This window comes from Phoca vitulina, unplaced genomic scaffold, assembly GCF_004348235.1.
Source record: "Phoca vitulina isolate PV1807 unplaced genomic scaffold, GSC_HSeal_1.0 scaffold21, whole genome shotgun sequence".
NCBI lineage: Eukaryota > Metazoa > Chordata > Mammalia > Carnivora > Phocidae > Phoca > Phoca vitulina.
The window spans coordinates 22,224,010-22,237,509 of NW_022589724.1; the positions used below are offsets into that span (position 1 = coordinate 22,224,010).

General features: G+C 56.6%; 1 protein-coding gene across 4 annotated transcripts in view; it reads right to left on the minus strand.

Moving 5' to 3' along the window:
* Window positions 1-833: 833 nt before the first annotated feature.
* DENND1A (DENN domain containing 1A) overlaps window positions 834-13,500 on the minus strand; it is a 498,746-nt gene continuing 486,079 nt past the window's right edge. For 3 of the 4 annotated variants that reach the window (XM_032418251.1, XM_032418250.1, XM_032418249.1), the window contains 3 exons: window positions 7,774-7,902; window positions 4,906-5,164; window positions 834-3,918 (listed from right to left, as the gene is read on the minus strand). In XM_032418251.1, the coding sequence (XP_032274142.1) occupies window positions 2,743-3,918; window positions 4,906-5,164; window positions 7,774-7,902 (1,564 nt within the window). In that variant the 3' untranslated portion in view covers window positions 834-2,742. The remainder of the gene's footprint in view (window positions 3,919-4,905; window positions 5,165-7,773; window positions 7,903-13,500) is intronic. The other variant, XM_032418252.1, reaches the window with a different exon arrangement.

Below are 13,500 nucleotides of genomic sequence, written 5' to 3' on the forward strand. Positions count from 1 at the left end.
GAGGCCTCAAAATCTGAAGTAGAACCATGTGGTGATGGGGGGGGGGGTAAGGGAGCATGTGGGTGGCCGAGACTGAGGAGTTCAGCCGAGGCTGGGACAGGAAGTGCCCTGAACACTAGGGTAAGGGGCTTGCTTCGTCCTTATCCTGTAGAAGGTGGTACCCTTCCCCCAACTTTCTCCATCGTGACTCCTGGGAAAGTGGGGGAGGAAACATCTGGTACCAGCAACTTCGCCACAGCTGGTGGCTTGGTGATTTTATTAAATCAGGGATTTGGCGAACCTGTGTTCTTGCAGACTCCTCTAGGACACATGAAACCCCAATAAATAAAAGCAGTGCCACTTTATTGGGGAGCCCTGTGTTGTCCTCTCTCGCTTCTAAGGGCTCTGGCACCTGTCCTTTTCAAGGGCAGCCAGGGGAGGGGGGCATGACCAGATGATGGGGGACTGGGTGTGTTTACCACCACCTCTGGGTGCTTGGTCCAGATCTCCTAACAAACACCCAACAGAGCTGCTGGTTCTAAGGCTCTGCCCTTGCTAATGAGAGATCTATGGGGCTGAATTTTCTGCTATTCTCTTGAACTGTTCCCTGGAGTTTGGGCACTTTCAACACCATCTGTGACCGGCAGCCTCACTCCATGGACTGGCCAAGCCTATGCATGCTTGTGACCAGCTCCACCCCCCACCCCCCCCGCCCGACTTGGGACAGAGAAGGGCCTGGGCTCAGAGGCTCAGATGGAAGAAGGTGGGGTGTGGGTTAGGGGTCAAATCCTTCCCTTACTGCTCTGAGCCCTCCCCTTCCCCCAGGGCTTCCTCAGGACACAGGGATACCAACCTTCTCCCCAAGAAGATTTTATTGAACGCACACACAACATTCATCCTTGGGTGCAAATTCAGTCCAGCAAGTGAAGAGACAACAATGCTCCTGGGAACGTGGAAGGCTCACCACCAGCCCCCAGCACAGTCGGGGAGACAGACCACGGGGTGGCCTCTGCTTCCCTGGGGCCCCACCGTACCTCTTATACCCTGCCTACAGGGGTGGGGTGGGGAGGGGAGGCTTCCCTTTGCGGACAGGGCTCAGGGGTCTGCCCAGGATGGGTGGTGGATCTGGAACCTGTATGGAAACACCCGAAAGGCCTGGGGGTGCCCACGTGCCCAGATATCCCATGGCCCCCCCTCCACCTCAGCAGCCAGACAGCACTCCGAGATTGAGAGCCACTTGCCCAGGGGGCCGTGACCGACTCGGGAAGGGGCGCTGTGCTGGGCCAGCAGCTTGTCACACCCCACGTCTGAGAACCTCAGGGCCCGCCCTCCAGGCCTCACCGACCCACACAGGGTCCCTCAGACGGGGACAAAGCTCCCTGGGGCTAGAGGGGCCTCTGGAGCCCCCTTGCCCAGCAGACACCTCTGAGGCTGTGTGTCCGACCACTCACAAATAGGAAATGAGAAATCAGGTCAAAACGCTCACAATTTCCTGCATGTCTCAGATGGTTGTTTTCTTAAATGGTTGGGCCATATTTTAACTCGGTTTATTGAAACTAGTCAATTTTAAGATTCATCAAATCAATAAAGTAAAAAGGAAAAAATAGATAAAAGAAACAATAACAAAACATTTCAATTGAGCTTTGGTGACGTTGGCCTCAGGAATTTCTATGCTACGTGGGCGGGGGAGGGGGTGGCTCCTGGCCCTTCTCCTGCCTCCAAGCTGCGAGAAGCCAAGTTTGTCCACTCCGCCAGGGCCTGGAGAAGGGCTCAGCGCCCCTGCCCGCTCATGACCCAGGGAGCCTGGGCAGCTGGGCCTCCTGCATCAGCCTGTGGCATGAAGCTGGTCTTCCCAGTTGGAATCTGGGTGCCTGCTTCTCAGCTCTGCCCACGCAGTCCCAGGCGACAAGAGGCTGAGCCCCATCTGAGTAACACTGGAGACCTGGAGAAACCCAGCAACCAGAGGGAGAACACAGGACGGCGGCCTGACTCCTCCTAATGCACTCGATTTACCTGCTGCTATGTTTTCTCCTACAAATCAGAGTTGCTGGTGCTCCCAGCCATGCAGGGCCGGCTGGGGCTGTGTTTGGCTATCAGAGGGTTCCCAAGAATCCCTCGGCCCCAAATCCCTACCAAGCCAGAAACAACTGAACGTTGAGGGTTGGGGTGAAGACTGACAAAGAACGAGTGTGTGTATTGCTAGAGAGGGTTTGGAAATGCCCCGCCAGGTAGGTAGATTCTCCTTACTCCAAACTCCAAACCACATGTGTCTGGTGCAGACACCCTCACGCCGAGGCTACCACGGCCACCTGTGCTGGTCCCAGTGGGGGACCCAGCAGGGCCACGCTGCAGTTGGGCTGAGAGAACAGGGCTGGGGAGGAGAGGCCTTGTGGAGCCTCGGGGCTCCTGGTGGGAGGCTTCCAGGGGGAAGGCGGGTGGGGCTGGGTCTGGGGCAGTCATTCGCCCAGCTGACCTCTTTAGTGCAAAACCTACTGAGGGGTGCAGGGAAGGGGTGGTGGCAGGGTGGGGTGGGTGCCCAGGGGCTGGGACCATTCCCAGGCCAGAACTGGCACCATTCTCTAGCAGCCAGACCTCAGAGATGGGTGGTGTGTCAGGGAGGAGGGGCGGCAGACGGGGGTCCCATCCCTTCCCACCAGCAGAACCCGGGCAGAAACGGAGCAGGGGAAGCAGGGCCTGCTGGCCTGGGGCGCAGTGGCTGGCGGCGCATGGCTGGGCCCGGCTCGCCCTCGCTCAGCGCCTGGCTCACTCGAAGGTCTCCCACCGCTTCCTGAGCTGCTCTACTGAGCCTGGGGCCGGGGCCGGGCTCACATCTTGCTTGGTTTTCCGTAACAAATCCTCAAAGGGGTCTCTGGTCTCTCGAGGAGCAGAGGGCTGCAGTGCTGGCTCCAGGCCCTGCGGGGGTCTGGGAGGAAGGAGAGGGGGGTCTCCGGGCCTCAGGGCCAGCCCCTGCTTGGCCTCAGCAGCCCTGGCGCTTGATCGGGCCAGGGGCAACGTTCGGATCCTTGAAGGGGCGACCGCTGCGGGGCCCAGGGGCTGCAAGGGACTGGCGTGGGCACCCATGGGCATCTGGCCGAAGAGGTTAGGCATGGAGAGGGCAGACAGGTTGGGCTGAGATCTATGTGGGCCACAGAGGCCGGAACCGGACAGCAGGAGGCCGGGGGCAAAGGCTGGCCCCAGGGAAGCAGGAGGGGCCCCGAAAGGCCCGGCCGGTGTGGAGACCAGGGCCATGGCAGGCAGTGCCGCGGGCATAGATGAGATGAAGGGATTGAGTGATGGCTGCGGGAAGGGGGTAGGGGTCCCTGCTGGGGGGAAGCTGAACTGGGGAGTGAAGGAGGTGGCTACGTTTGGGGCTGAAGGGCCCGGTGGAAGAGCACTGCCTGACCAGGCTGTGTTAAGTGGGTCCAGGAGGGCCAGCAGGGCGTCACTGCTCGAGCTTGCGGCCCCGGGGGCCAAGCTGTGTGGCTGGAGCGGTTCGGTGGGTCCTTGGGGGGTAGCACTGGGGAGGAGCCCGGGGAATGGGGCCGGGCTCAGGGCCTGTAGCCGCTCTGAGGAGAAGTCCCCGAGGGCGGCGCTGGCGGCCTGGAGTTTGGCCGGGCGGGCGGTGGGGGGTGGAGGCACGATGCCCAGCTCTGGGGTCTTCCTGCCCTGGGGCCGGGGAATGGTGATGCTGCCTGGAGTGGGGGTGGGGGCCTCCTCCTTGTCACTGGGGTTCAGGATGCTGTCCTGGGTCGGCAGCATGCGGGGCACAGCCAGGGAGTTCCCAAGCAGGGCTGAGGGCTTCTCGGGGGAGGTGGCCGGGGGCTTGCTGGGGATGGCCATGTCGTCCTGGCCCAGGCTCCAGAGCTTGTTGTATGGGTGGGTGAGCTTCAAGGCCACCGGCATTCCGCGGCTCCTGTCACTCCTGCTCAGGTCCAGCCTCTGGGGGAAAGAACGAGGGAGGCAGTGACCAGAAACTGCCCCGGACAGACTGGAAGGCAGCAGGTCTCCGTCCCTGGGGCCCCTCCCGTTGCTGGATCCCAGGCGTGTGTCTGATCAGTCCCCTGGGACTCAGGGCAGCTGGGGGGCTGGGCCCAGGTCACCAGCAGAGAGCCCGGGTCTGTCCAGACGCCAAGCCCAGGCTTTCCTCACTGTTTTCCTCACTTTTCAGACTCCACGCCAGGCTTTTTTCTCACTGCACAGAGGGATTCCAGAAAAAGCCCTTGTCCTTTTACGTCAGTGTTGCCAAGAAGTTTTAGGAAAATGACTCCATTTATTGACCATCTACTGGCCGGGCCTTTTTCACTTTTCAAAGCATGTGGGCACTTTTAATCACCTGGGAGCTCGAGGACGAGTGAGGCACGGGGCCTGGCAAAGGTGTCTTCCCTGGTTGGCAGGGAAACAGGACTGGGCTCCTGGCCTGGCTCTGCCACTCACAAGTGACGCGACCTGGGCGTCAGGGGCAGGGAGGATGCGCGTGAATCCACAGACCCAGCCACTCTGTCAGCAGCCTCCACTTGCAAGTGGAGAAACAGGCACAGAGAGGGAATGTGACAGATCGCAAGTCATGACGGACGATCAGTGGTCCCATGCAAATAATCAGAACCCAGGAATTTTGATCCCGAGGCTCTCCGAGCAGACTTGGTGGGGCTGGGGTCCTGGGAGGGTGAACTGGAGTGGCAGCACAACTCTGCCTGACGCACACACGGACAGGAGGGGCCAATTTCCATCAGCTGTAACGTTTCTACAGGATCACGGGCTGTGGGCCTGCCTGGCAGGGTCTGCAGGCAGAACGACCCTGAGCCTCGGCCGAGGACCCTGGAAAGGTTGCTGTTTCTCCCTCGGTCTCCTTCCCCGTCCCGTGGGGGCACCTGCCTCACGTGTGGAAAGCACCAGCCCTGGCAGGTACCCATCCTGCTGGCATCATACCTGATAGTCGAAGGTTCCCGGTTGCTCCCTCAGGTCTTTGGGTGTCCGAAGGTCCTCCAAGCTCTTGGCCTGGCCCAGTGGCTGCAGTGGGACCTCCATGTCCAGGTTGCTGAAGACGTCCTCCAGAAGGTCGATGCTGGCAGCCCGGTCAGGCGGAGCCGGGGCAGGGCCCGTGGGCTCCCGCGCTCGCCGCTCTGGACTCCCTGGCTCGTCGCCTTCTGCGCTGTCTGATTCCTTGAGCGTCCGATATGGCTGAGGCCTGGGAGGAGGCAGAGCAGACTGATTCTCCCACCCGGAGCCTCCACAGGAGGTGCAAGCAGCCCCCACCCCCAGGAACTTCCAGGCCTTGCGGAGTACACCCAGGAGGCTTGGGGACAGGAGAGTGTCCTGGGGTCCCTGTGAGCGCTGGCGTCTGGGCAATGGCACTCTGCCAGACCCGGGGCTGCATTTGGGTTCTACTGCTCACTGTGGGACTAATTTGCACTTAGTTCCCCCGAAAACCACAGGACCCACCATGTAACTGGCTAGTGGGCTTGCAGGCCATCCAGACAAGGCATGAGGAACGGGACACGACCGAAAAGGGACGAGGCAGCCTGCTCGTTCCGGAGCCCGGCCTCTGCACTCCCACCATCCTGTGGCTCATAGGGAACTGAGCTGGGGAAAGTCTCCCAGGGTGGCTCAGGACCCCCAGGGGGAGCCGTGTGGGCCTCGGCCTGCGCTGACCTGTTCTAGCTCTGGTCTTACCATCTCTTGCCATGGGACCTTGGGATAGTCTCTTAACCTCTCTGAACCTCAGCCTCTCCCCCATTCCAGAGTGTACCTCCCTTTGCAGGCAGCGGTGGTGATTATGTGAACCAACCAACGTGCTCCCTGACGCACGGCACGTACAGAGGCCGTTAACAGCATTCTGTACCTTTGACCCAGGCACAGGGGACAAGAGGCTCCTCTTACTTTCCTTTCTCAGAGGCCTGAGCCCCAGGGCACCACTGGGTACGTGGAGAAGGCTGCCTGGATCAACCCTGACTAGTGAAGGCTGGGGTTGGCTCTGCCCCTTGTGTCCCAGAGAAGCGGCCCACAGCTCTGGTAATGTGGGGGAAGGGCGCCACCTGCTGGTCCCAAAGGCCCACGTGCAGGAACCAGGGCAGGGCACACCCCGCAGAGGGGACTCTCCGCAAGGATTCCCATCAGCCTTCAGTTATCTTGCTCAAGTTCAGAGAGGCTAAGTCACTCACCCTATGTCACACAGCAAAAGGCAGCCATGGACACCAAGTATGAGAGACTTGTTCAAAAGTCCTCACTCACTCTAAGCCTTCTGACCAAGGAATTAAAGACCTTTTCACCAAGTTTGAACACAATGAAGGGGATAAAGAAAAGTCAGTGTGCTCCTTACACTTAAGGAAGGAAATGTATTCTTTAAAAAGAAACCATTTTATTTTGACTTAAGATGGCCCAGTTCCTTCTGTTTTTTCTTTTCCTGTGTAATTTATGTTTATTTAACACCAGTATAGTTAACATATGGGCCACTTCCTTTTTAATCATACACATACAAAAGCCTATACTTTTCATAGGTCCTGGCTAAGGGAGTGAGCACTATTTACTATTTAAATAATTAAGGCATCAATGAATTAAAAAAGAGTGAGGAGGCCCACTGGACCCTGTGGTGGGGATTCCTTCTTGGATGTCACCCAGGCAGAGCGTTTTTACCTGCAAGGTGATTTTGAGTTGATACATGAACATTTCTTATTCCAATGGTTCTATCTTTATTTTAACTAATAGTAGAAATGATAATTGATGCATTAGGCCAATGATATCAGAGATATTACTGCTTAGGACAAAGTTTTAACAGAAAAATTTTAAAGAAAGATTCAATGTACACAGAAGGTGGCATGGGAATTCGGGCAACACCGACTTAGGCCACCCACCGCTTTCTAAGTCAGGAGATCAGGAGGGGGCTGACTTGCAGGTGAGCTGGTGGCAGAAAGGGCTAAGAACCCTCCTACCCCTGGGGGCCAATGGTAGGAGCAGAGCTGGGGAGTTTATCAGGTGCCCTGAGGAACGGAGAGGCCCGGCCCAAGGGAAGGGAACTGGGAGGGGGATGGAGGGGAAGAGTCCCCTCTTCTGTAAGACAGTGGTTGTGGGCCCTGTGGGTGTTCAGCAAAGGGCAGCTCTCTTCCCTCAAAGGCTCCCATTAAGGACACTACAGCTTTGTTAACGACCACGGACAAAAGCTGTCCCTTTGCTCAATCCCAGCCCTGAAAAACTTGTGGGTAGAGGGGCAAGAACTGGTGGAGGAAGGGAAACGGCCAAAGCTTAACACCGGGGGGTGGCTGGATTGTGGGCGAACCTTTTTAATTAGTGTGAGGCTCAGGCTATAAGCAATAATAATAAAAATTATCTTACGGTCAGGCAGATCGGTAAAACACTTGGATCTGTCAGCAATAATATACACGTTCCCTATCAATACGTTTTGTTTTTGTTTTTGTCTTAAGCTTAAAAGCTGACCCTCCACCTTCATAGCTTTTGGAGATGTGCTGGGATAAGAGGAGGACTCGGGCATCAACAACCGCTTCGGTTGACAGTCAAGTGCACTCTCCAGGGAAAGGGCCAGGGACTCAGGCTCCGGTCTCACACCTGCAGGCCCTGCCATCCCGTACCCTCGCCCCTCGCCCCTCGCCCCAGAGCCCGCGGGGCTGGGCAGAAGCACACAAGGGGGCACTCACCCCCGAGCTGGCGTGGGGTCACCGGCAGGCAGCAGCTGCAGACAGCCCTCCCCACACGCAAGGGCAAGCGGCACCGGCCCCCCTCCCCCACGCGGCCCGGGAGAGTCACCAAGCTGAGCTCAGAGAAATGGAAGGAGGAAGGAGAGACCATTCAAAGGGGGCGGAGAAGAAAAAGCTTTCGGTGAAGCCAGAGCTGGGGCCCTCTTGCCGCTGGCATTCATCGTCAGAGGAGTCCTCGGACAGGAAGACCGCATAGTGTCGCAAGGGCTTTACCAGGCTGGGGCGGAGGAAGACAAGAGAAAAGAGGCAGTTAGGAGGCACCCTCGGAACTCCACGTGGCGGGGTGGGAGGGGGGCCTCTGGGCTCAGCGCCTGGCCCTGGCCTCCCTCTGCCAACCTGAGGTAGAGGCTCCCTGGAGGAGGCCGGAGGGCCTGGGAGGCGTGACGGGCCCCGAGGCGAGGAAGCTGGTCACAGACAGGAAAGCAACCGAGGGTTTGCCATAGGTGTCGAGAGCCTTAAACATGAGATCCAGTCGCCTACAACCTCGTACCCTCCACTTCCATTTAGATAACCCTAAATGTAGCAAAGAGTGATGCACAAAGATGTTCCTCGCTGCTGTGTTTATAATATTAAAACACGGCACATCCTACATTTCCAGCAATAGGAGGCTGGTGAATTACAGTACACTTGGCTGAAAAGGAGCCACCCATTAACTATAATGTTTATGAAAGAGAAAAGTCTCAACACGATGATGCAGAACTGTAGTTATACTACATTCTCTCTCACCTACTTATGGGAAGAGGCAGAGAAAAAAGACTGGAAAGGGATGTACATACAGGTCGACACAAGCTAGGGGGCTTAGGGGTGACTTCCCCCCACCCTGCCTCTTTTTATTTTTCTGTTTTCTACACTTTCTACAATGTGCATATCGACTCCAATAATCAGGAAAACATAAAAATAGAAAGTTAAAGAAGAAAGTGAGCCACGTGGAGGGGCTCCGGCTAGAAGGCCCTCTTCTGATTAGCGGCTGCTCTCTGCCTCTTCAGAGAGTCTTTTTCATCTGTGATGTGGAAATTAAATATTCATTGTTATAAAAAATACATCTCCCTTGTCAGCCACCTGTGAGCTCTACCTCTATACACAAACACTGCGCAGCCCTGAGAAAGTCCGCGCGGCCGCCATGAATTATACACTGACCAGGGCCCGTGAGTGGCGCGGGCTTGGGAGAGGGGAGCCGGACCGGGCACATCTGGCCCCCCACAGCCGCTGCTCGGGCCTGCACACTGCGCTGGGCAGGCTCCAAGGATCCCCGGGGGCAGCGGTGAAGTTCGCGAGAGGGTGGGGCAGGAAGTATAGGGGTGCCCAAGTGGGGGGCAGTCTCCTCTCTCACCCTCCCCCCCCACACAGAGCAGGCTCCTTTCTCTGCTTTCCGATGCAATTCCTTCTGGGTTTCATTTCACAAAAGGGCACCATGTCTGGAAGAGTGAATGGGAGCCACACTGGAGGGTGGGGAGGGACTGGGAGAGCGCGCTGTGCTGTGTTCTACCATCACAGGTGTTAAGCCAGTTGTCCCCAGGAATGTGCTAGTCTTTTACAAGTAGAACCAGGGCTGGCTCCCAGCACCGCAGAGCTCCCTGGCTCGTGCCCGCCTAGACCCCTTCACTCCTCGTGCCATCCCTGGACGTTAGGCAGGCTAGGAGATTTGTCCTAATACTGAAGTGCAGACCGAGGCTCAGAGAGGGGAAGCCACTTGGCCAGGGTTGCACACAGGGACAGGGAGGTGGCGGGTCACTGGGCTCCTCTCCTTGCCCAGGCTGCCTACCTGGATGGTAAGGGACTTGGCCCTTCCTGGACCAGAGAGAGCATCGGCTTAGGTGGAGTGTTTTCCTCTGGACTCAGGAGAGAGGGCAGGAAGATGTGACTCATGGAAACAAGGCCGCCTGGCTCCTGCCACATCCCCTGGGACATAAAACAGTGCAGAAGGGCCACTCCGCACAGCCACTGGAATCCTGCTGTGAATCACAGACCCAACTCAGTCACTCTCCTACTTCACGCCTGCACGTCCATGGCTCCGAATAGCGATGTCGAGGGAGTTGGTTGTGTGGTGAGTAAACCCATTAAGTGTTAGGAACAATAATGTTCAGACATTTACAGAACAGTTTACTCAACTGTTTAAAAGTTAGGGGGATGCACTCACTTCTAGCACTGGACGGCTCTCCTGGGCAGGTGAGGAGGGCTGGAGGAGTGGACAGGTATCCTGGCCTCAGGCTCCACTCTGGGGAGCTTGTGGAATATGCTGGGTGGGCAGGGGTGCAGGCTGCGGGGAGGCAGGGCCAAGTCCAAGCTCTATGCAGGGTAGACACCGTGCTGTTTGCCTGGCCCTGTCCACCTCTGCAGCCTCCTCCTCCCCTGCATGCCCTGTAGACCTCCCTGTGGTCTTCGCCTGGTGCACTGATTGTTCTTTGGCTCTTTGGTCTGAAGACTCGGCTCACTTGGCGCTCTAGAAAGCCTTCCTGGAATTCCCAGCCAGAGCTTCCCCCCCTAGATGGAGTCCGCTTCCCCTTGGGCTGCGTGTTGCAGCACTTCATCGATGTCATTTAACCTCCTGCAATTCTGTTTCTGAGTCAGCTCCTCAAGGGCAGGGGCCGGGCTCACCCTTCTCTTCATCCGCAGCTGGGGCACAACGTTAGCGCTGTGGAGGTCTGCGAACGCCGGAGTGGGAGCCGGTGTGCCGGGGAGACAAGGCGAGCCCCACCCTTCTCACCCATGTTTCTGGAGCCCCAGCACAGCACCTGTCCCTTCCATCAGCTTGTGGCTGCAGTAGAAAAGTGTCCCCTGAGGTCCTCATCTGTCCTCTGAGATGCTGAGACCGTAAAATGGGACCACATTTGGGGGTGAGAGTGCTGGGCGTAGAGGAGTAGGCAGGAGTCTCGGAAAAATGTTTAAAGCAACGTCCACCGTGCCACGGGCTTCACACAGGTGATTTCCAGCCCTCCCAGCAGTCCAGCGGGAAGGCTTCTCCGCACTGACTTAACAGAGGATGAGCCTGTCATTAGTCCGTCCATCCATCTGTCCATCCGTCCATCCGCACACCTAGCCGCGAGGTACTTCCCGAGTGCTTGCTGTGAGCAGACCCAGTGCTGGCGGAGCGCTGGGAATCACCGTGAGGAGGACGGATGTGACGACATGCCCTGGCCAGGAAGTGACAAGCAGGGATTCCAGGTCAGGGCCTCACTGTCCTGTGAGCCGGGCTGGTGGCAGACGTGCATGAGGGGGACAACGCACCTCTGCTTGGGTCAAACCGCATGAAGCTCTTTGGTGTCCCTTGGATCCATCTCGAATGCCCTTCCGACGCCCCTCCAAGTATGCTCTCCTCCTCTGGCTTTGATGAGGAAGCAGAGATCACAGCTCGGCACATTAGCTGAATGCCACTAAACCTGCCAGGAATGTCTGGGTTCACGTAAGAGCAAAGAGCCTTTGTGCCGGACTGGGCCTTGGCCTCATCAAGCCAGGCTGCTGTAGTTCACAGCCCGCTCAAATCCAGTGCCTTCCCACACTGGGGTGATGGCGGAGCGGGCCTGGGGGGCGAGAGGGGGAAGAAGGAACCTCACCTTCCAGCTCACAAACCACTTTCCCCCTCTGGCCAGCTCTCCTGGCCAGGCCAGGCGGGTTGGGCGGTGGCTTCAAGAGGCCCGGGGTGTCTCCTGAACGCGCCATCTGTCTCTGGAGAGTGAGAGAGAACCTCGCCAGGTGGTTTGGTCAGATCAGCACTTTTTCAGGCTTCGGGCCACACGGATGACGACGACGAGACCAGCAGTACTTACAAGTGTTAGGCTAAATGCTGCCTGGACGGTTTCTCATTAATTCCTTATCACATCCTCCCTTTGCAGACAGAGAAGCCAAAGCTCAGAGAGGGTACTCACTCGCCCAGCGTCCCACAGAAGCTACCAGTTGAGCCAGGAATCGGGCTCTGCCTGACTCGAAACCACTCTGTGGTCCTGCCTCTTCGGTTCTGTGGATCTGAAACAATGAAATAAGGGGGAGGCTGTTCCCCCTTCTACTTTTAATAAAAAGTGAGATTTCAAAATAAACTTATTTAAATTCAACTGCTCATGTCCTCCTATGAAACATACAGTCAGATATTTGTCAGAGATAAAGGATGAATCGTTGAAAATGTCCAGGTTTAAATTTTTTATTAGCTTAAGGCAGAATATGAGGGGGGAAAAAAAAGTGTACCTCTTCCCTCATTAACCCAATTCAGCTACTACCCTGCAGTCTGCCACCCACCACTCGCCTGGATTTTCTTACACACAAAGAGCTGTCTGTGAAAAGGCAGGTCGTGGTGAACTTGGCTGCCGGAGTCTTGGCGAGAAAGAAAGGCCCGCTGTCCATCACCATTCAGACCCCATCGTCTCCCACGGCTGCTCCCGCCTCTGCCCACCTCATCTCGGCTCGGAGTTCCCATGCAGATGACCTCCCGAACCCTTTCTAATGTTTGGTTTAACGTGTCGCCGGTTAGCGCGCGCATGTGACAGTGGTGACAGGCGCGGCTGTTCCTTTTTAAATACCATGTCAGAGACACGGCATCAGGAAGCAGGGACGTGCTCTGTGGCTCTCCGCCGTGCCGGGATCGCACGGGCTTATTTTTTAATGAGGAAGATCTGCATCTCGAGAGTTTTTTTCATGTGTCACATCGCGTGGACAAATCAGCAGCACGTCACGCTGGCCCAAAATGAAATGCTGACAAATGTAGATATTTCAAATTTAATTGACATTTAAATGTACTTGAGATAAAGAAGGGAAAAAATCAGCAAGGACTTGGTCTCCGGAGGTAACGAGGGGAGCTGGTGATCATTTTTAAAGGATCATTTCACTCCAGCACAAAGGATCTTTACTTGGTGAATGTCTCGGCCGGTCTGGCGTCCTTTGATGAAACCACTTGGGCTGATGAATGGGGACAGGCCCCAGGACAAGGCCAGGTCCTGCCTGCCCAATGGATGCCATTCTGTCCAGCTTTCCACCATCCCCCACTTCCCAGCCAGATGACCTTGGGAAAGTCTTTTTATACCTCCCTGTACCTCAACTTCTTAGCTGTAAAATGGGGATTCTACAGCCCTCCTGATGGTGTTATCACAAAGTTGAATGAAATTATTCACAAAGGGCTTTGGCTCATGCCCAGCACATCGTACATATTTAGTTACTATCCATACACCACATACACCTGCCAACAAATAGATTCTGGGCATTTTGATCCTGCGCAGGCTCTTCCCTAGGCGGTCAAGGATGAATATAAGGTGGTTGCTGCCTTCGAAGACCTTCCCTCCGGCACAGCAAGTCCCCAGTGGGGTGAGAAAAACCTGATCTCACACCCACCGGTCCCCACAAGACCAGTTCACCTGACAGGAAGAACTCTCTCTCACTGGTGATCACGACTCATTACAGCAGTGATCCTCTCTTATTGTTTTAAAGTACAGACACACATACGACGGAGTGGAAAGATCCAATGTCCAGCAGGTTTGGTATCTGTCCTCTCTTCCTCCCTGAGAATGGTTCTAGCCATTAGCCCAGGTCACACAGAAGATAGCTCCAGCGCAGTTCCAGAGGTTCCCCCTGTGGGTCTCGCACCAAGCTGGTTCCCCCAGAGACCACCCTGACTTGCTTCAGAGCCTGTTCTATTGTTTTCACCAGTGTACATGCTCGAGCCAGGTCTGGAGTCCTGGCCCTGTGCTACGGTGATGGAGAGGTGCCGCGACCGGATCCCCGGATGGGTTCTCCCGGGGAGTTCTGATGTGCTGTGATAGGCCCAGAGGGCAGTGGCGGGGGTATACCTGGCTCAGGGGGCTCTTGGATGAGGCTCCACTCGGGAGGTGATGTG